Source organism: Pan paniscus, chromosome 7, assembly GCF_029289425.2.
Source record: "Pan paniscus chromosome 7, NHGRI_mPanPan1-v2.0_pri, whole genome shotgun sequence".
In the NCBI taxonomy this organism is placed as follows: Eukaryota; Metazoa; Chordata; class Mammalia; order Primates; family Hominidae; genus Pan; species Pan paniscus.
Window position 1 is genome coordinate 40,588,701 of NC_073256.2, and position 19,855 is coordinate 40,608,555.

Genomic DNA, 19,855 nt, shown 5'->3' on the forward strand with positions numbered 1-19,855 from the left:
CAGTGCCAGCCCACCGGCGCTGCGCTCGATTTCTCACCGGGCCTTAGCTGCCTTCCAGCGGGGCAGCGCTCGGGACCTGCAGCCCGCCTATACCTGAGCCTCCCACCCGCTCCGTGGGCTCCTGTGCGGCCGGAGCCTCCCCGATGAGCGCCCCCCCCCCCCCGCTCCAGGGCGCCCAGTCCCATCGACCACCCAAGGGCTGAGGAGTGCGGGCGCATGGCGCGGGAGCACGGCGAGGGACTGGCAGGCAGCTCCACCTGCAGCCCCGGTGCGGGATCCACTAGGTGAAGCCAGCTGGGCTCCTGAGTCTGGTGGGGACGTGGAGAACCTTTATGTCTAGCCCAGGGATTGTAAATACACCAATGGGCACTCTGTATCTAGCTCAAGGTTTGTAAACACACCAATCAGCACCGTGTGTCTAGCTCAGGGTTTGTGAGTGCACCAGTCGACACTCTGTCTAGCTGCTCTGGTGGGGCCTTGGAGAACCTTTGTGTCGACACTCTGTATCTAGTTAATCTGATGGGGACGTGGAGAACCTTTGTGTCTAGCTCAGGGATTGTAAACGCACCAATCAGCGCCCTGTCAAAACAGACCACTGGGCGCTACCAATCAGCAGGATGAGGGTGGGGCCAGATAAGAGAATAAAAGCAGGCTGCCCAAGCTAGTAGTGGCAACTGGCTTGGGTTCCTTTCTACGCTGTGGAAGTTTTTTTCTTTCATTCTTTGCAATAAGTTGCTGCTGCTCGTTCTTTGGGTTTCCCACTGCTTTTATGAGCTGTAACACTGACGGCAAAGGTGTGCAGCTTCACTCCTGAAGTCAGCGAGACCACGAACCCAACGGGCGGAACTAAAAACTCCAGACGCGCCGCCTTAAGAGCTGTAGCACTCACCGCGAGGGTCTGCAGCTTCACCCCTGAGCCAGTGAGACCATCGAACCCACTAGAAGGAAGAAAGTCCGAACACATCCAAACATCAGAGCAAACTCCAGACGTGCCACCTTAAGAGCTGTAACACTCCCTGCAAGGGTCTACAGCTTCATTCTTGAAGTCAGTGAGACCAATGAACCCACCAATTCCGGACACAATATGATGTCAGTGATGAGCAGAGACACTGATTTTTGTTTCTTAGACACTATCTTGCTGTCACCCAGTCTGGACTGCAGGGGCACGATCATAGCTCATTGCAGCCTCGAACTCCTGGGTTCAAGTGATCCTCCTCCCACCTCAGTCTCCCGAGCAGCTTGGCCTACAAGCACATGCCACCACACCTGGTTATTTTTTATTTTTATTTTTTGTCAAGACAGGATCTTCATATGTTGCCCAGGCTGGTTAACAGCCTTGGCCTCCTAAAGTGCTAGGATTTCAGGCTTGAGCCACCACACGCAGCTGCAGATTTTTTTTTTTTTTTTTTTTTTGAGATGGTCTCACTCTGTTGCCCGGGCTGAGTGCACTGGCACGATCTTGGCTCACTGCAACCTCTGCCTCTCGGGTTCAAGTGATTCTCCCACCTTAGCCTCCACATACCACCACGCTTGGCTAATTTTTTTGTATTTTTAGTAGAGACGGGTTTTCACCATGTTGGCCAGGCTGGTCTCAAACTCCTGGCCTCAAGTGATCAAACCGCCTTGGCCTCCCAAAGTGCTGGGATTACAGGTGTGAGCCACCGCCCACAGCCCATAAACACTTTCTGATAGCCGTGTCAAAAAAGTAAAAAGCAACACGTGAAGTTAATTTTAACAATATACGTTATTTAACCCAACACACCTAATAGTCATTCAATATGTAATCAATATAAGCCATGGTTGTTGCAGTTTCACATTCTTTCCTTTCTTACTGTATCTTCCAAATCGGGGTGTGCTTGGCACGGCACATCTTGGTTGGGACCAGCACATTTCAGGAGCTCATCAGCCCATGTGCCTGGGGCTGACTGAGACTTCAATTCAGGAGGAATTGTAATTTCTCTTCGAAAACACCTCCCTTAGCTCCCGCCTTAATCCCAGCTACTCAGGAGGCCCTGGCGGGAGGGTCGCTTGAGGCCAGGAGCTGGAGATCAGCCTAGGCAGCACAGTGAGACCTCCCCTCCCAGTAAAAAAAAAAAAAAAAAAAAACAATTGGCCAGGCGTGGTGGCGCGCGCCTGTGGACCCAGCTACTCTGGAGGCCGGGGTTGGAGGATCGCATGAGTCTAGGAGTTGGAGGCTGCAATGAGCAGAGATCGCGCCACTACACTCCAGCCTGGGCGACCAAGCGAGACCCTGTCTCGGAAGAAAGGAAAGAAAAAAAAAAAAAAACACCTCCCAGCCAACTCTCAGGGCCCACCGCTGGCGGTTCCCAGCCCGACGGGGCGCCCCCAGCCGGGGTTAGCCAGCGCCACGCAGCCGGGCCGGGAAGGGGCGGAGCGGCCGGGTCCCGCCTCCCTCGTCGCGCCGGGGCCGCCGGGGCCACGGGGCTGCCTCCTCCGCCTAGAGCGCTGCCGCCGCCGCTTTCGCCCGGGAGCCGGGGGCCGGGCGCCATCATGCTGAGCCGGCTCGGGGCGCTGCTGCAGGAAGCCGTGGGGGCGGTGAGGCCGGCAGGGCCGGGCCGGGCCGCCGGGAGTCGCGGGCCTAGGCCGGGCTGGGCGGGCGCGGAGCCGGGCGCGGCCCGCAGGAGGGCGGGCGGGCGCGGGCCCCCTCGGGCAGGGACCCCCGGGCCGCGGCGCCCCTTCCTCGGCCTCCCCGGCCGCGCCCCGCTTCCCCTCGCTCTTCCCAGTCCCGCTCCCAGACTCCTCCCGACCGCCCCACCTCCCCGGCCTGCTCCCGCGTCGCTTCCTGTCTGTGCGTCCTGGCCCCGGAGTGTCTCCCAATTCCTGAACTCGCCTCCGCCGGGACGCTCCCTGTCACCGCTTGGGGTGTTTCCTGCCCCCCGGGGCCCTAGGCCGCCTCCCCCCAGTCCCGGTGGGCCTGCCGCCTTCCTCCGCTCCACCCCACCGCCTCGCCTGGGCTTGAAAAAATCGCCGTCCCTTCCCCTCGGTCTGATCTCCCAGACAACTCCAGGACCTTGTTGGGGTGCAGGACGCCCTTCCCGTCACCCCGGGACGTGGGAAGTGCAGGCCCTGCCGGTCCAAGTCCCCACGAAGGGTAAAGACCCGGGGCAGGCTGGTGGGCCCCCAGCCGGGGAAATCGCCTTCTATTGGGTGCAGATGTTTCCAGCGTGGCTGTGACCCCTCACAAGCCAAATTGACTTTGAGTTAGGGACAGGCCTTCCGTGGTGGGGCCTGGGTGGCCCTGTGCGGGGAGGAGAGTCCATTGATGTTTCACGTGCCGTCAGAGTTTGTGTTTTTGCCATTTTTTGTTGGGGCTGCGGGCTGGCAGGCAGCCTACTACTAGGGTTCGTTCAGCAAGATGTAGCGCTGTGTAGGAAGGGTGGGGGTATTCCCGGTAGGGTGGGGGGGTGCCCGCTGTTGAAAGTAACCCTGCCAAGAAGCTGTCTGTAAAGTCAGCAATACTTCTGCCTCCTAGTATAAATCTTCCCCCAATTGATGAGTTGAGTATCAGATTTTCTTAGGAGAGAGAGTCTTGGGTTTCACCCTCCTTCCTCCCCACCACCTCCTCCCCAACCCTCATGGGAGCTCCTGTTGAAAGACGTTTGCCTTAGGCAAAGTTGGGAAGAAAGTCAGAAACTATGACTTCCTCCACCTTCCCAGCCCTGCTGTTGACCCAGGGCCAGGGCCTTGGGGCATCCAGGTAGAGAGGGTTCCAAAATGATTCTTCCTCCCCTTCCCCCATCCCCAGTCAAAACAGCTGTGATCTTCAAAAGTGATCTGATAAACCCATTCATACCTCTGGGGAACACTCCATTTACAGGAGGTGAGACAGGCCAGACAGTTCCTCAGTCCTGAGGAGTGAATTTCTTTCTTTTTCTTTTCTTTTCATTATTTATTTATTTATTTCTGAGCCCAGGCTAGACTACAGTGGTGCGATCTCCGCTCATTGCAGCCTCCACCTCCTGGGCTCAAGCAATCCTCCCACCTCAGCCTCCTGAGTAGCTGGGACTACAGGCATGCGGCACCACGCCAGGCTGATTTTTGTATTTTTTGTAGAGACAGGGTTTCAACATGTTGCCCAGGCTGGTCTTGAACTCCTGGCCTCAAGCGATCCTTAGCCTCCCAAAGTGGTGGGATTACAGGCATGAGCCACCGCACCCGGCTAGGAGTCAAATTCTAAGGCTTCCAATGACGGAAGTACAGGCATCAGTGGCAGGAGATTTTGGCAGTGGAGGGAGATCTTTTTAGGCAGGTGATCTTCCGGGCCCTTTAGTATTGACCATATAGGCTATGTCCAGGCGGTGTGGTTGGCCCTACAGGGAGACGGGAATTCCTCTTTTGTGCTCTACCCTCAGGTCGCCAGTCTAGGTCTTTCCCAAGCCTTGGTCACCAAGTGTGATCCTAGTAAGTCAACTGATTACTCATTGAGTAGGAAGACTGCTCCTCCCCGCCCTCTTCTGATCTAACAGATTAGGAATCATTACAGCCTTTTTTTTTTTTTTTTTTTTTTAAGATGGAGTCCTCCACTGTCACCCGGGCTGGAGTGCAGTGGGGCGATCTCAGCTGACTGCAGTCTCCACCTCAAGTGGTTCTCCTGCCTCAGCCACCTGAGTAGCTGGGACTACAGGGCTGTGCCACCACGCCCAGCTAATATTTGTAATTTTAGTAGAGATGAGGTTTCGCCATGTTGGCCAGGCTGGTCTCGAACTCCTGACCTTAAGTGATCCACCTGCCTTGGCCTCCCAAAGTGCTAGGATTACAGGTGTGAGCCACCACCATGTCTGGCCACTAATAATATCTTTAAAGAGAAATTGTTGGGTCTAGTGCCTTTGGTTTGGAGTTATCATAGCTGGTGGTGGAGTCAGGTAAAGATCACACACCTGTGTCACCAGCTCTCTAATGGCCTGTGCTGGTTAACCTGCCTCTCCCGTGTCTCCTGCCGTACTGGAGTATTCTTTTTGGTTAAAGCCCAGCTCAAGGTTTTCAAAGACTATAAGCCAATTTTGAGGCTAAAGGAGACCCCATCACAGAAATTATGAGATAATTGTAGGGCTGGTGAAGGGCCAGAGGACTTTCTAAAACAAGGAACTAGGGAAAGAATGTCTCCAGGAGTTTCCTGAGATATCTGGTAAATATTCATGGGTATTCACTATGTGCTGAGCCCATTGAGGGCAGGCTAGCTGTAAAACACAGAACCCTGGCTCTCAGGGAGCTCATCGTCTAGCAGAAGAGATGACTGCTCAGCACAGCAGGCACTGTCACATAGAATGTAGTGAGATGCGGTCACTGCACAGGGATGGAATATTTGGAATAACTGTGGGTGGTGCTACTTTTGAGAAGGGTTGCAGCCCCTACCAACTAGCTTTGAAAGAAGACAAGATGCCCTGCGGACCGAGGGGAGTTTCCAGTTCTGTGAATGTCATCCCTCCCTCCCCATGTTGCAGTGGCCTTCTAAGCATATTCTTCCTGCCTTTACCTCCTCTCCCAAGGCCAACTGCCAGATGAGTCTTCCGAAAACACTGCTCAGAAGGTGCCAATGGCCGGGTGTGGTGGCTCATGCCTGTAATCCCAGCATGAGGCCCAGGTGGGCGGACCACTTGAGGTCAGGAGTTTGAGACCAGCCTGGCCAACATGGTGAAACCCCGTCTCTACTAAAAATACAAAAATCAGCCAGGCGTGGTGGCACACGTCTGTAATCCCAGCAACTTGGGAGGCAGGAGAATCACTTGAACCCAGGAAGCGGAGGTTACAGTGAGCTGAGATGGTGCCACTGCACTCTAGCCTGGGTGACGGTGAGACTCTTTTTTTTTTTTTTTTTTTTTTGAGACTCTGTCTCAAAAGAAAAAAAAAAAAGTTGTCATTGACCTGCTCCCTGCTGCCTGCAAAAAATGACTGAGACTTCTTGGCTTGGCATTAGAGACTCCGAAGTCTTGCCAGCCCACCCCTTCCCCAGGCACACTTTGCTGCAGAGTTCCTTCTGCAGGGACTGTCTTCCTTCTCTTGTTGATATTGACCTGGTTCTTCAAGTTTTAGTTGAGATGTGATCTTGGTAAAGCCTTCCCTGTTCCAGCCTGTTAGAAGTTACCCCTGTTTTTCTGAGAGGTCACTACTTTCCACCTCTCCTGCGGCCTCACACTACTTCCCTGTAGCTTCGTTATTCAATGCGGTTTTATATCGTCTTCTCCATGACACATTTCTTGAGGACTAGGTGTTAGTCATCCTCATGTTGCTTGTGGCATCTAGCATAGTGTCTTGTACATAGTGGGCACTTAGAATGAACAAATGATTTCATGAGTGGCTACTCAGCTCTGTGGTGCAGTAAAGTGTGAGGTCAGAGAGGTGTGGGCAGGCAGGGACACTGGAGAGGGCTTGGTGGAGCTGCTGGGGACTGAACCTCACTGGGGACTTTCACGATCCAGATAGTTAGTGGGATACAGAGCACCTTGGGCAGAGGAGTGGCCCCAGCAAAGACCTAGAGGCAGAAATGCACAGCTGTGGGGAGGGATGATTAGAATTCTTTTTTTCCTGAAAACATTTACTCTGCAAGAAAAGCGAAGGAATGGTGGTGGTGGTGTTGTTGTTGTTGTTGTTGTTGAGAAGTTTTCAGGGAAAGTGATTGTTCTCAGTGCAAGGCCAGTATCAACCATGGTGTAGAGATGGAGAGAGCACTCATGGAAAAGGGGGAGTTTAGGGGCTTGCCCAGAGCAGAACCAGAATTTTCCAAGGCTTGATAGAAGGAGCCAGTAGAGGAGGAAACGAGAGCAGCACTGGCTAAGGAGTTGGGGTTGTGCAGGCTCAGGCTTTGGACACAAGATGAAAGCATGTAAGCATGTTATAAGGAAGGCACGTTGTTAATATCATGCTAATGTTACCTACCCATCAGGCTGAACAGAGCCTGTGGTGGTCTTGAACAGATTTTCGTAGACTCTCAGATTGAGAGGAATGGGAAAGCTTTGTCTTTTTTTTTTTTTTTTTTTGAGATAGGGTCTCACCTTGTCACCTAGGCTGGAGTGCAGCGGTGCGATCACAGTTCACTGAAGCCTTGACCTCCCTGGGCTCAGGTGATCCTCGCACCCCAGCCTCCCAAGTAGCTGGGACTATAGGCACACACCACCACGTCCTGCTAGTTTTTAAATTGTTTATAGAGACAGAGTGTCATCATGTTGCCGAGGCTGGTTTAAACTCCTGGACTCGAGCCGTCTGCCCACCTTTGCCTCACAAAGTGTTGGGCTTACAGGCGTGAGCCACTGCACCTGGCCTTTGCCACATTTTCGATCTGTATCATTTTGCTTTTCTTTGGGGGACTGCGCTCCCGTGTTCCTCTATGTGCCTCTACTGTAGCGTAACCATGCTGTGTTGAAATAATCTGTGTCTGTTTCCCCCAGCAACATTCTTAGCACCTCCAGGACAGAGACAGGACAGGATTGTGACATACAGCAAGAAAACAGCATTTCCAGGAGGGAGGGGTATCTTGGGAGAAGTGCCTGTCAGGAGATCCTTGGCAAGTTGACAGTGTGTCCTGGAGGAAATGTGTTATTCCTCCCTTTGAAAGCCAGGGAGCAGGGTGCCTCCTCATGAGGAGGCCTAGCATGAACCTGACACTCAGAATGTCTGTTCCCATGCGGGCAGGGGCTCCCTGGCCTTTGTGGCCCCCACCGAGGTTGTGTGTCTGCCCTCTCTGCAGCGTGAGCCCAGCATTGACCTGCTGCAGGCCTTCGTGGAGCACTGGAAGGGCATCACGCACTACTACATCGAGAGCACAGGTGCGGCCTGGCCCTCCCCAGCCCAGGGACCCTGGAGGGAGCGGGGAGGAAGGAGTGTGCAGAGTGTCACCATTCAGGTGTCCTGGGAAAGGTAACCTGCCCAGTCGTTCAGAATTGGAGCCGAGTTCACGGAGACAGAGAACCAGACAGACAGAAGACCCAGAGCCCTGGGCCACTCCACTCCTGATGATTTAGCTGCTGGTCCCACTCTGACCTTTTAGAAAGAGGCTGTGTGAGGAAGGAGTAGCCTGGTTGGGGGTCTCACTGGCCTGACTCTGCAAGGAAGAGGTGGCTGCACTTCCCCCAGCTTCCAGCTCCAGACCTTCAGGCCCCAGGTGCTTGTGCCTAGGGTTTAATGATCAAAAGAAAAGAGTTTAATAAATTCCCCTTTCCCCTGAGCCAGCTTAGGGGCATTGTCCTTGTAGAGATCTGGGGTAGGAGGAGAATGAAAACCAAGGTGCGTAACATGCCTGGGTCCCTCTCTCCAAGCTGACACCCCAAAGAGCCAAAGCCTTGGCACCTGGTCCCATCAGGACCGCTCACTGAGGGGATGGCATCTGAGTGGCTGCTCTGCAGTCATGAGGCTGCCATGGGTGGATACGGACTGGTGGCCAGGTAACCATATCCTGCATCCCTCACTTTTCCCTTCCTGGAGTTCAGACTGGGGCTTGATCCCAGCCCACACCTTTCCTACAGGCTTTCTTTCCAGCCCGGGCCAGCCCAGGAAATTCAGAAATCTGCGGGACCCTCTGAGGGTTCTGCTAGACCAGGTTTCTCAATCTTGGCACAGTTGGCATTGGACCTGGAGCCTTCCCTGCGCGGGGCTGTCCTGGGCGGTGTGGGATGTGCAGCAGTAATTCTGGCCTCTACCCACTAGGTGCCAGTAGCACACCCCACCCCCGAATTGGGACAACCAGGAAGGTCTCCAGACATTGCCTCATGTTCCCTGGGGGGGAAAAGCGCACCCCTGGTTCTGAACCATCTCTTCAGGTTAAAGATCTCTTGAAGGAGAGCCTCAGTCCACCAGCTGAGTAAGATCAGATCAGAACTGGCTGAAATTCACCTGGGGCTTCCCCCATCCAGCCCTTTCATTTCCAGAATGGTCCCTAGACCAGAAGGGTTGGAAGTACGTGGGGCAGGCCGCCCTACTCAAGCTCCTGTTCCTTAAAGGAAAGCTAGGGGGTGCTCCAAGTCTAGTCCTGAAGCACCAGAACTTTCTTTAAAACACACACTGAGACTCTTGACTGCAAAAGCCCCCACTAAGTAGCTTCCCCGTCAGGGCGTTGGTACAGGGAGCAGGACTGGGTCAGACCTGAAGGTGGTGGCACAGATGTTTTTTTCTGCTTTGTGAAAAACAGAGGCTTGCCTTCTCTGAGTGTCAGTGGGGGAGGCCCCAGGAGGTTCTCTCTCAGGCAGCTGCTGGAATTACAGCTTCTAAGTTATGTGACAAGAGCCCTGAGCCCACAGTGTCCACTCAGGCCCAGAGCTGACAGCAGCCTTCTGTGGGCCCAGGACCATGTGTCCCTGTCTCTGTACCCATCCTAAGGTTTGAAGGAAACCGATGCTGCTGCCCCCTGATAAAGGGCTGGGCATGCATGCGTTCTCAGAGGACTGTGTCCTGAGCCTGGAAGGACTTTTGTCTTCTTAAATATTGAAGCATTCACTGTAAACTTCCATTTCCCCATTGCCAGCAGCTCTCTTCCCCCACCTCTCCCAGACAGGACCTCCCCTTTCTGGGCTTTGGCAGGAGAGGGTGAAGTTTTCAAGCCAGGGTGCCCCTCTTTACCCTACTCACCCTTGTTTCCCAAACATCATTAGATGAAAGCACCCCCGCCAAGAAGACAGACATTCCCTGGCGGCTGAAGCAGATGCTGGATATCCTGGTGTATGAAGAGCAGCAGCAGGCGGCCGCGGGTGAGGCAGGGCCCTGCCTGGAGTACCTGCTGCAGCACAAGATCCTGGAGACTCTCTGCACGCTGGGCAAGGCTGAGGTGGGAGGCCCTCTGTGCGCTGGGCCAGGCCGAGGTGGGAGACCCTCTGAGTGCTGGGCCAGGCTGAGGTGGGCAGTGGGCAGCCTGGGGCTCCCTGGATTCCAGGCCTTTCTGCCTATGCTCTTCCCAGTCCTGACACTGAAAGTGGCAGTTCGGGCGAGAGGAGCAAACAGGACGGGCACTGTGGCTGTCTCACTTAGAACACTCCACCATCCCAGCGCTCCTGTTCCCAGTTCACTCCACAAAGATGGGCCTGCCATGTGCCAGGCTCTGCTCTAGATGCTGGGGACACAGCAGGGATTCATACTGACAAGAGCCAGGCATGGTGATGCGCGCCTGTAGCCCCAGCTACGTGGGAGGCCGAGGTGGGTGGATTGCTTGAGCCCAGGAGATGGAGGCTGCAGTGAACTGTTATCGTGAGACCGCACTCCTGCCTAGGAGGCAGAGCAAGACACTGTCTCTTAAAAAAAGGAAAGAAAACTCGACAAGAATCCTAGTGGGAGAGGCAGGACCATCCTGTGATGGGTCAATAATGACCCAGTCATGGAGCACAGTGATGCAGGAAAAGGGGTTGTGAGTGCCAGGAAGGCCAGTTTCGAACAACGTGGCAAGGGAAGCAGGCCTGTGAGAACGGGCCCTCTGAGCCGGAACTGAGGGAGGAGTTGAGCCTGGGGCTCTCTGGGGGTGCAGTGTTCCAGGTGGGGGACACAGCTCTGACAGGCGCTCTGTCCCTGGCCTCAGTACCCCCCAGGCATGCGGCAGGCAGGGGACACAGCTCTGACAGGTGCTCTGTCCCTGGCCTCAGTACCCGCCAGGCATGCGGCAGGCAGAGGACACGGCTCTGACAGGTGCTCTGTCCCTGGCCTCAGTACCCCCCAGGCATGCGGCAGCAGGTGTTCCAGTTCTTCAGCAAGGTTCTGGCGCAGGTGCAGCACCCCCTGCTGCATTACCTCAGCGTCCACAGGCCTGTGCAGGTGAGGGGCCCGGAAGCCAAGGGGTGTCTGGGCATGAGGCCCCCTCTCTCCCCTGCCACCCCTCTTCCCTCTGGTTCTGTCCTGGTGCTCTTCCAGAAACTCCTCCGACTTGGTGGGACTGCTTCCGGATCCGTTACAGAAAAGGAGGAGGTGCAGTTCACCACCGTCCTCTGCTCCAAGATCCAGCAGGACCCAGAGCTGCTCGCCTACATCCTGGAAGTGAGCACTCCGATCGGGAACAGGAGCGGGAGGGCCCGGAACCCCAGGGCAAGCCCCCTGTGCCCTCCTGAGGAGGCAGAAGCAGAGATCAGGTACCCGGGAGGCACGCAGGCAGCTTCCCCTCCAGCTCCAGGCCGACGCCCTGCTGGCAGCCCACCCTGCGGTCCCAGTGGGGGACCCTGGGAAGTGGTCCCCACCAGGCCTGGCCTCATCTCACCCTCTTTGCAGGGTAAAAAGATTGTAGGTAGGAAGAAGGCATGCGGAGAACCCACTGCCCTGCCTAAGGACACAACCAGCCACGGGGACAAGGACTGCTCCCACGATGGTGCTCCTGCCAGGCCCCAGCTGGACGGGGAGTCCTTTGGGGCCCAGGCCTTGAACAGCCACATGCCTGCTGAGACCGAGGAGCTGGACGGTGGGACCACAGAGAGCAACCTGATTACCTCCCTGCTTGGGCTGTGCCAGAGCAAGGTGCTGGCAGCAGAGATGGAGGGGGTGGGGGTGGGGGAAGGGTGGGTCGACGGCCGGGGGGTGATTTGAGGGCTCACATGCATGTCCCTGAAGTTGTATCCTCATCCCCTAGAAGAGTCGGGTGGCCTTGAAGGCCCAGGAGAACCTGCTGCTCCTGGTGAGCATGGCCTCCCCAGCAGCTGCCACCTACCTGGTACAGAGCAGCGCCTGCTGCCCTGCGATCGTCCGGCACCTTTGCCAGCTGTACCGGTCCATGCCTGTCTTCCTGGACCCCGCAGACATTGCCGCCTTAGAGGGCATCAGCTGGAGGTGGGTGCCCAGCCCGGGAAGGCTGGCCAGCATCTTCAGTTGCTGGCAGCCCTGCCTGTCTTTGGTGGCCAGCTCCCCTGGGGTTCCACGTTGCTAGGGACCCCTGCTGGCCACCCTCTCCCCAAGGCTGCAGCTGATCCCCAGGGGCCTTCTTGCCCTCCAGGGAAGTACTGCTTTTGCTGCCTCTGTCCATAAAACCCCCAAGATAACTGATTCCCAGCCACAGAGGTTCCACAGGAGAGGGGAAGGGCCCAGTTTCAGGAGACATTGAGGAAGACCTTGAAGCTCCTCCTCCACTCTCTGAGACTTCACTCCCCTCTTCCTTCAGGTTACCCAGTGCCCCGTCTGATGAGGCTTCCTTCCCTGGCAAGGAGGCCTTGGCTGCCTTCTTGGGCTGGTTTGATTACTGCGACCACCTCATCACAGAGGCACACACGGTGAGCAGGGGCGGGCGGAGGCCGGGCTCTCACGCTGTTCCCTGTACCATCTCCATCTCGAGGACCAAGTGGAGCAGGGACATGGAAACATGGGGTCCAGGAGCTAAGCGGGGCCCCAGGCGGGCCGGGACCCTCTCCTGTGGCATCAGGCGCCGCGCAAGGACACGGTTATTTCTCAGCTGGAATTGTGATGAGGGCAAAACACGTTGGCGCTCTCTGGCACCCAGGTGGTTGCGGACGCCTTGGCGAAGGCCGTGGCTGAGAACTTCTTCGTGGAGACCCTGCAGCCCCAGCTCCTGCACGTGTAAGTGTCTAGTTCCCTCAGGCATGACTGTGGTCTACAGTAAACCACCTACCCCACCCAGCCTCGTCCTGTCCCTAAGGCCAGACACCTTCTTGACCAGAATCCCATTTGTGGACCCCATTGGGTGATGTTTGCCAGGCCTGCCCCATGATGTGCACGTGGCTCTGAGCTACGTGGGCTAAACGAAGGCCTCCTACCCGTCCCTGCAGGACCTCAGCAGGGATGGGCAAGTGACCACAGACATACCAGCCAAACATGCGAGGCAAGCAGGAAGGGTTCTGCCACCCGCACTCATGTGCTGTCTGCACACACCGGGCCCGGCTAAGGTGCCCTCTTCCCGTAGGTCCGAGCAGAGCATCTTGACCTCCACCGCCCTCCTCACAGCCATGCTGCGCCAGCTTCGCTCCCCTGCGCTGCTGCGGGAGGCCGTGGCTTTCCTCCTGGGCACAGACCGGCAGCCTGAAGCCCCCGGGAACAACCCCCACACCCTGTATGCTCATCTCATCGGGCATTGTGACCACCTCTCTGATGAGGTACAGTGGGGGACCTCCATCTCTGTTCCTCTCACCACCCCTGCCAGAGGGATTTCCTGAACACTCTTCCCATTTCATTAGTGTTCCCAGCTGACTCCACCTTTGAGACACTGAACTGCAAAACACTGCCGAGCCACTTTTGTCACACACTAATTTTCTATGATCATATACTTTTTTTTTTTTTCTTTAAAGAGACAGGGTATTGCTGTATCACCCAGGCCCTGGAGTGCAGAAGTGTGATCATAACTCACTGCAGTCTCCAACTCCTGGCCTCAAGCGATCCTCTCACCTCAGCCTCCTAAAGTGCTGGGACTGCAGGCATGAGCCACTGTGCCCAGCTTATTTTTTACAGTATTTTATATTTTGCACACTTGGCTCGCTGGAAGGCTAACACCTACTACTTCGTGAGGTAGGCGAGGTTGATACTCCCATTTCTCAGACATGGAAAGTAAGGCACAGAGAAGCGAATTGGCTTGCCTGAAATTGCACATCAAATTAGTCACATACCAGGGACCACCCAGACTTCTTGATTCCTAGGCCCACACCCCCCAACTACCCCCAAAACCTGCCACCTTAGCATCCAGCCAAGGGAGGTGACTCTGCCTCAGAGGCCTTTTCTTATCTGGGTTAGCCATGCCAAGGCACCCCTGGGAGCTGGGTGGGGAAGGGGCTATCCTGCCGACCCCCTTCCTGCTCCAGATCAGCATCACCACACTCCGGCTGTTTGAGGAGCTGCTGCAGAAGCCCCACGAGGGGATCATCCGCAGCCTGGTCCTGCGCAACCTTGAGGGCCGCCCTTACATGGCCTGGGGCTCACCAGAGCCTGAGAGCTATGAGGACACCCTGTAAGTGAAACCGGCGCCCTTTGGACTCAGCCCAGCCCTTAGCACTCGCACGCTCACTCTGTCCATTCATTCACTGGTGCCGCGCTGCTCTGCCCTGGCCACAGAGACCTGGAGGAAGACCCCTACTTCACCGACAGCTTCCTGGATTCCGGCTTTCAACCTCGCGCAAAGCCTCGCCTAGCTCCTGCTACCAGTTACGATGGCAAAACAGCAGTGACCGAGATCGTCAACAGGTGGGGAGCAAGTTAGGCAGTCTGAACCACTTGAGTTTTATTTTATTTTATTTTATTTTTTGAGATAGAGTCTTGCTCCGTCACCCAGGATGGAGTGCAGTGGTACAATCTCGGCTCACTGCAACCTCCACCTCCCGGGTTCCGGATCCAAGCGATTCCTGTGCCTCAGCCTCCCGAGTACCTGGGATTACAGACATGCACCACCACACCCAGCTAATTTTTATAGTTTTAGTAGAGACTGGGTTTCCCCATGTTGGCCAGGCTGGTCTCGAACTCCTGACCTCAGGTGATTCGCCCACCTCAGCCTCCCAAAGTGCTGGGATTACAGACATGAGCCACCGTGCCTGGCCTGAGTTTTACTCTTTCTTTGGCCACAGCCCTGGGGTCCAGTCAGGGAGGGAGATAGGGTCCCACAAGCAGGGGAGAGCAGGGTGAGCCGGGAGCGCCTCCACACCGGCTTCTATCTCTCAGTTTCCTGTGCCTGGTCCCCGAGGAAGCCAAGACCTCTGCCTTCCTGGAGGAGACAGGCTATGACACATACGTCCACGATGCTTATGGCCTGGTGAGTGGCTCCTGCTACCAGCTCCTACTTCCTGTCCTTCAGAACAGCTGGGTCATAAGCTCTGGGTTCCCCCTCTCTCATCTGCCCGAGGACCCCAGCCCATCCCTCCTGCGTGGGGCCCTGTCTGCTGGTTCCCAGTCCCCAGGCCCGCTGCCTCTACTTTCCCGCCTGTCTCAGTTCCAGGAGTGCAGCTCCCGCGTCGCCTCCTGGGGCTGGCCTCTGACCCCCACACCTTTGGACCCCCATGAGCCCGAGCGACCTTTCTTCGAGGGCCACTTCCTCCGAGTGCTGTTTGACCGCATGTCCCGGATTCTGGATCAGGTAGCTAGTGGGCCTGGGCCAGGAGAACTCCAGGCTGGTGCCTCTGGGGTCCTTCAAGAGCAGAGGTTGGCCACAGGGTTGCCTCTGCTTCGGTTCTTTGGTGCCACCCCTGTCCTTTCCCCAGGTGGGAAGCCCCGTCTCACCCCTGCTCCACACGTCCTAACACGTTCTGGCCCTCAGCCCCATGGAATCCATGACACACACACACATCACGTGAGCCTCCCACCCCCACACACGTTCACAGTGGCCAGGCACCTTGCTGGGGGAGTGCAAAAATGCTCACCAGCCCTGCCAGCCCTCGGCTCTGTCCACCATGTTCCTACAGCCATACAGCCTGAACCTGCAGGTGACCTCGGTCCTGTCCCGGCTTGCCCTCTTCCCCCACCCCCATATTCATGAGTACCTGCTGGATCCGTACATCAGCCTGGCCCCCGGCTGCAGGAGCCTATTCTCCGTGTTGGTGAGGGTGAGGACGCCTCGGCCCAAGGGAGTGTGCCTAGTGAGGTGGAGGGGACAGCAGGGAAAGGGAACGGGGCAGGTGGTTGGGGGCTGGAGGGGTGGGCACCCTTGCCAGTGCCAGGGAAAGCACAGTCTCCCATGCTCTGCATGGTGTGGCAGGGCCAGGGGACTCACTGGTGTTGCTGGCCCCATCTGAGTCCCCTGTGATTCCCGCTGTAGGTGATCGGGGACTTGATGCAGAGAATCCAGAGGGTACCCCAGTTCCCAGGCAAGCTGCTCCTGGTGCGCAAGCAGTTGACGGGCCAGGCTCCTGGGGAGCAGTGAGTACCAAGGGTGCCAGGTGAAGCCTTGGGGTGGGAGGGTGGAAAGCGCCTCTGGAGGAGAGGTGGCTGGTCACAGGGTCAAGCCTCGTGGATGCTGGGCTGTCATGCTGGGCACAGTCCTGCCCCCACCCAGCCATGCCCCCTCTGCCATCTCCCCTCAGGCTGGACCACCAGACCCTCCTCCAGGGCGTGGTGGTGCTGGAGGAGTTCTGCAAGGAGCTGGCTGCCATTGCCTTCGTCAAGTTTCCCCCACATGATCCTCGCCAGAACGTCTCCCCAGCCCCGGAAGGGCAGGTCTGAGCCAGGACCAGGGCGGTGGGAGACTCCTGTCCACACCTCTGCCCCAGAGCTGCCTCCTGCCTGGCACTGCCGCCACACTCCCCTCCTGGGATGGGGCTTCTGCTCCCGGGCTCACTCAAGGAGACTGCGGCATGTTGACCACACCAGACTGGGTTTCAGGGAATGGGCATGCCAGGTGCCAAGGAGCCAAACAGATGGCTTTCCAGGCAGCAAGGTCCTTGGGGCCTTCTTGGAGGAGCTTGGGTGACAGCCAGGTGAGCACCCAGACCCCAGACCCTCATGTGCTGTGTGCCTGGCCCCTTCTGTACTGGCCATTTGTGGCCAGGGCCAAGCCTGTGACTCAACTCCAGGGTCAAGATGGGGAGTGAGCTGATGGCTCCGAGACTGGTCAGGAGCCCAGGCCAGTGAGATGGGGCCTGGAGCCTTGTCTGTGTCACAATAGGTACCATGGGAGCTGCTGAGACCTGACATTTTGTCCCCTGCCTACATGGCTTGGCCCATGGAGAAGGTGCAGTGAATGGGATCGTCGGGGAAGCCCCTCTTCCTGCTCTGCTCCCCTGGAAACTGTTGCAAAACTCCCAGCCGCCTCATGGCAAATGCCCAAAGCATGTTCCGCACCCAGGCAGGGGCCGCTGCTAATGAGAACCTTGGTGCAGCTGCAGCCAGGAGGGGAGCAGGCCCAGGAGCCAGGCTCAGGTCCAGGTGGTTCCTCTCTGGCGCCTTCTGAACCCGTCTCAGCAGGTCCACGGCACCTGGGCAGAGGTCAGAGACCAGGGGAGGCCGGGCCTTGCCCTCCCTTCTGCCCAGGGCCCAGTGTTCTTGATAGAAGACCCTTCTGGGGAGCCAGGGAGGTCAGGGGACAGATAAGGGCAGGACGCCCCCTGACTCCAGGCCCCTGAGCCTGGCGGGAAGTGGCTGCGGCCCAGGCAGCCAGTCCTGGTGGTGTTCTCCCTGCATGCCCTCCGTGGCTGGGCTGCCACCCCACCCGGCCCGAATCTGTCTTGACCTGCAGGAATACACGGGCGGCGCCAGGCATTACCTCACAGCGGGACTACACAGTTGCTGGCTTTGCTCCTGGGCAAGGAGGAGCAGGCCAGAGCCTCTTTTGCTTCCTTTTCTTGCCCATGCCGCTTCTAGAAGCCAGGCACAGGTTGCCAAGAGGTGACACGAAACAGGAGGAAACTCAGTGACCTCTGCCTCTCCCACATTCCTCCCCGCGGGGGAGGACCTCGCCACTCTGAAGAGCACCGTGCACATGTGGGTGCACAAACGTGGGTGTTGGTGTGGACGGGGCGCAGATCTCTGTGGATGAACTGCGTCTGGACTCTTAAGATTCATAAAATATTCGAGGGTTTGGGAGTCACAGACCCTCCCCTCTCCTCAGTGCACTTTGGCGTTTGCACGGTGTCTTCCCCGGACAGCACAGCAATAAATGGTGTGATTGCGTGGACACCGTGGCTCTGTTCTTGGCCAAGTTTCCCCTCCTTCTGCCCAGGACTCCACTGCTAATTCGGGCCCATCTTCCTCCCCAAGGAAGACAAATTCTTTTTCTAGCGCTGCAGCAGGGAGGTGGGGTGGGCGGTAAACAGACAGGCTCTGGCAGTGCAGATCTGCTGATCCTCAGCGCCTGCCAGGAGCCAGACTCTTGGCGGAGCCGTGCCACTTCTGCTGGGCTGACCTGCAGCCGAGAGCCTGCCTACCCCGGAGACACCATGAGGGAATGGACCACGTGGGAGCATCTGTGTGCAAGTCTCATTTGGGTGTGTTTATGCTGCGTGTTGTATGCCTGTTTTAGTCATAAAGTAGGCCTGATATTTAAAACCTTGTCTTTAAGTTCAAGGCTGCAGTGAGCCGATTGCACCACTGCACTCCAGCCTGGGCAATAGAGTAAGACCCTGTCTAAAAAAAAAATAAAAAAATAAATTTCACAGGTGTGTTCTCAGGGAAAAAGAAAAGTTAACACATAAATAAACCCTTTGTCCTCAGATGTGTGTGGAGGGGTGGGGGATCCTCTGAGGGGGGTCCCCAAGAGACTGCTGGAGGGCAGGCTGAGAACGTGGAGGAAAAGGAGCCAGATGTTGGCTCTCAACTCGTGTTGATCACTGGGTGGCTTTTTAAAATCCCAATGCCCAGTGCCCCATCACCAGTTAAATTGTTGCTGGGGGTGTGCCCAGAGCTAAAGCTCTCCAGGTGGTTGTGCATGGTGGCTCACGCCTATAATCCTAGTACCTTGGGAGGCTGAGGCGGGAGGATCACTTGAGGACAGCAGTTCAAGACCAGCCTTGGCAACACAGCGAGAACCCCATCTCTACTAAAAGCTTAAAAATGCGCCTGTGGTTCCAGCTGCTTGGGAGGCTGAGGCAGGAGAATCACTTGTCACTTGAGCCTGGGAGGTCAAGGCTGCAGTGAGCCAGGATCACACCATTCCACTCCAGCCTGGGTGACAGAGCACGACCCTGTCTGAGGGAAAAAAAAAAAAAACCAGGTGACCCTAATGTGTGCCCAGGGTTGAAAACTACTAGGCTAAATAATGGGGGCAAATAGCCAAACGTCATTGCCCGGCTGACTGGATATGGGCCAGTGGGTCCCTTAGACACTGAGAGAAGTGAACTGAAACAAAAGGGTTTGGTTCCATCATTTGTGAGGTATTTGTCCTCAGAGGGTACAAGGATTCCTACCACCCTCCAGGGCCCAGAAAGGAGGGCAGCCAAGAGAGGCAGGGAGGGGGCTGGGAAAGGGGCCTTGGAGGTTATCTTGGCCCTTAGAAGGGGAGCCTGTGCAAGTGTTTCCTTGCTCAGAATCAGAAATCTCTACTGTAGAACACTTGATATATTTTATTTGTTCATTTCCTTTGATTTTTGCTTAAATTTCAGTAAAATTCTTTTTTTCCTCTTTCTTTTCTTTTTTCTTTTGAGAGAGGGTCTTGCTCTCTCACCCAGACTGGAGTGCAGTGGCCTAAGCATGGCTCACTGCAGCCTCAACCTCCTGGGCTCAAGCCATCCTCCTGCCTCAGCCTCCTGAATAGCTGGGATTTACAGGTGTGCACCACCTTGCCTGGCCTTTTTTTTTTCCCTGTAGACACAGGGTCTCACTATGTTGCCCAGGCTGGCTTCAAACTCTTGCCTTCAAGCGATCCTCCTGCCTCAGCCTCCCAAAGCACTGGGGTTAAAGGTGTGAGCCACCGTGCCTGGCCAAAGTTCTTTTTTTTTTTTTTTTTTTTTTGAGACGAAGTCTGTCACCCAGGCTGGAGCTCGGCTCACTGCAACCTTTGCCTCCAGGGTTCAAGCGATTCTCCTGCCTCAGCCTCCTAAGTATCTGAGATTACAGGCATCTGCCAACATGCCCGGCTAGTTTTTTGTATTTTTAGTAGAGATGGGGTTTTGCCATGTTGGCCAGGCTGGTCTCGAACTCCCTGACCTCAAGTGATCCATCTGTGTCAGCCTACCAAAGTGTTGGGATTACAGGTGTGAGCCACTGTGCCCGGCCACTTAGCAAAAAAAAAAAAAAAAAAAAAAAAAAAAAAAAAATTCCTACCATGATTCAGCGAGGCTGAGGGGAAATGAAGAAAAGGTTTGGTCTGGCGTGGGCTGAAGTTGTGAAAAGGCAGAGGCAGGAGAGCCAGGGGGAGGGGTCTGCGCCAGGGAGGCTCAAGGAGAGAGCAGAGGCAGCACCTGCAGCTCCTGTCCCACTTGAAGTTCCTCTGGGGCCGCCCACTGCCCAACCCTTGGAGGGCTCAGAGCTGTGTTTCATTAGGGATGGGTCCCCTCAGAGTCACATCCCGGGCCAGCAGGCC

At 56.3% G+C, this 19,855-nt stretch overlaps 1 protein-coding gene across 11 annotated transcripts; it reads left to right on the forward strand.

Annotated features, from left to right (window-relative positions):
• The first annotated feature begins 2,397 nt into the window (after positions 1–2,397).
• On the forward strand, positions 2,398–17,512 carry FHIP2B (FHF complex subunit HOOK interacting protein 2B). Of its 11 annotated transcripts, none has more exons than XR_004672831.3 (18): positions 2,402–2,556; positions 7,703–7,781; positions 9,600–9,772; positions 10,642–10,746; positions 10,843–10,965; positions 11,194–11,436; positions 11,549–11,745; positions 12,074–12,182; positions 12,410–12,486; positions 12,830–13,019; positions 13,719–13,864; positions 13,969–14,097; positions 14,569–14,659; positions 14,837–14,980; positions 15,306–15,446; positions 15,659–15,759; positions 15,924–16,316; positions 17,075–17,512. XR_004672831.3 is itself a non-coding variant. In XM_034965788.3 (17 exons), the coding sequence occupies exons 1-17, from the start codon at positions 2,512–2,514 to the stop codon at positions 16,060–16,062; spliced, it is 2,232 nt and encodes a 743-aa protein (XP_034821679.2). In that variant the 5' UTR covers positions 2,398–2,511; the 3' UTR covers positions 16,063–17,512. The 11 variants fall into 11 exon arrangements, 7 of the variants coding, with proteins under 7 accessions (XP_034821679.2, XP_063463207.1, XP_063463206.1 ...); XR_008955834.2 differs by having other exon boundaries at positions 11,552–11,745; XM_034965788.3 differs by having other exon boundaries at positions 2,398–2,556; positions 15,924–17,512.
• The last annotated feature ends 2,343 nt before the right edge of the window (positions 17,513–19,855 follow it).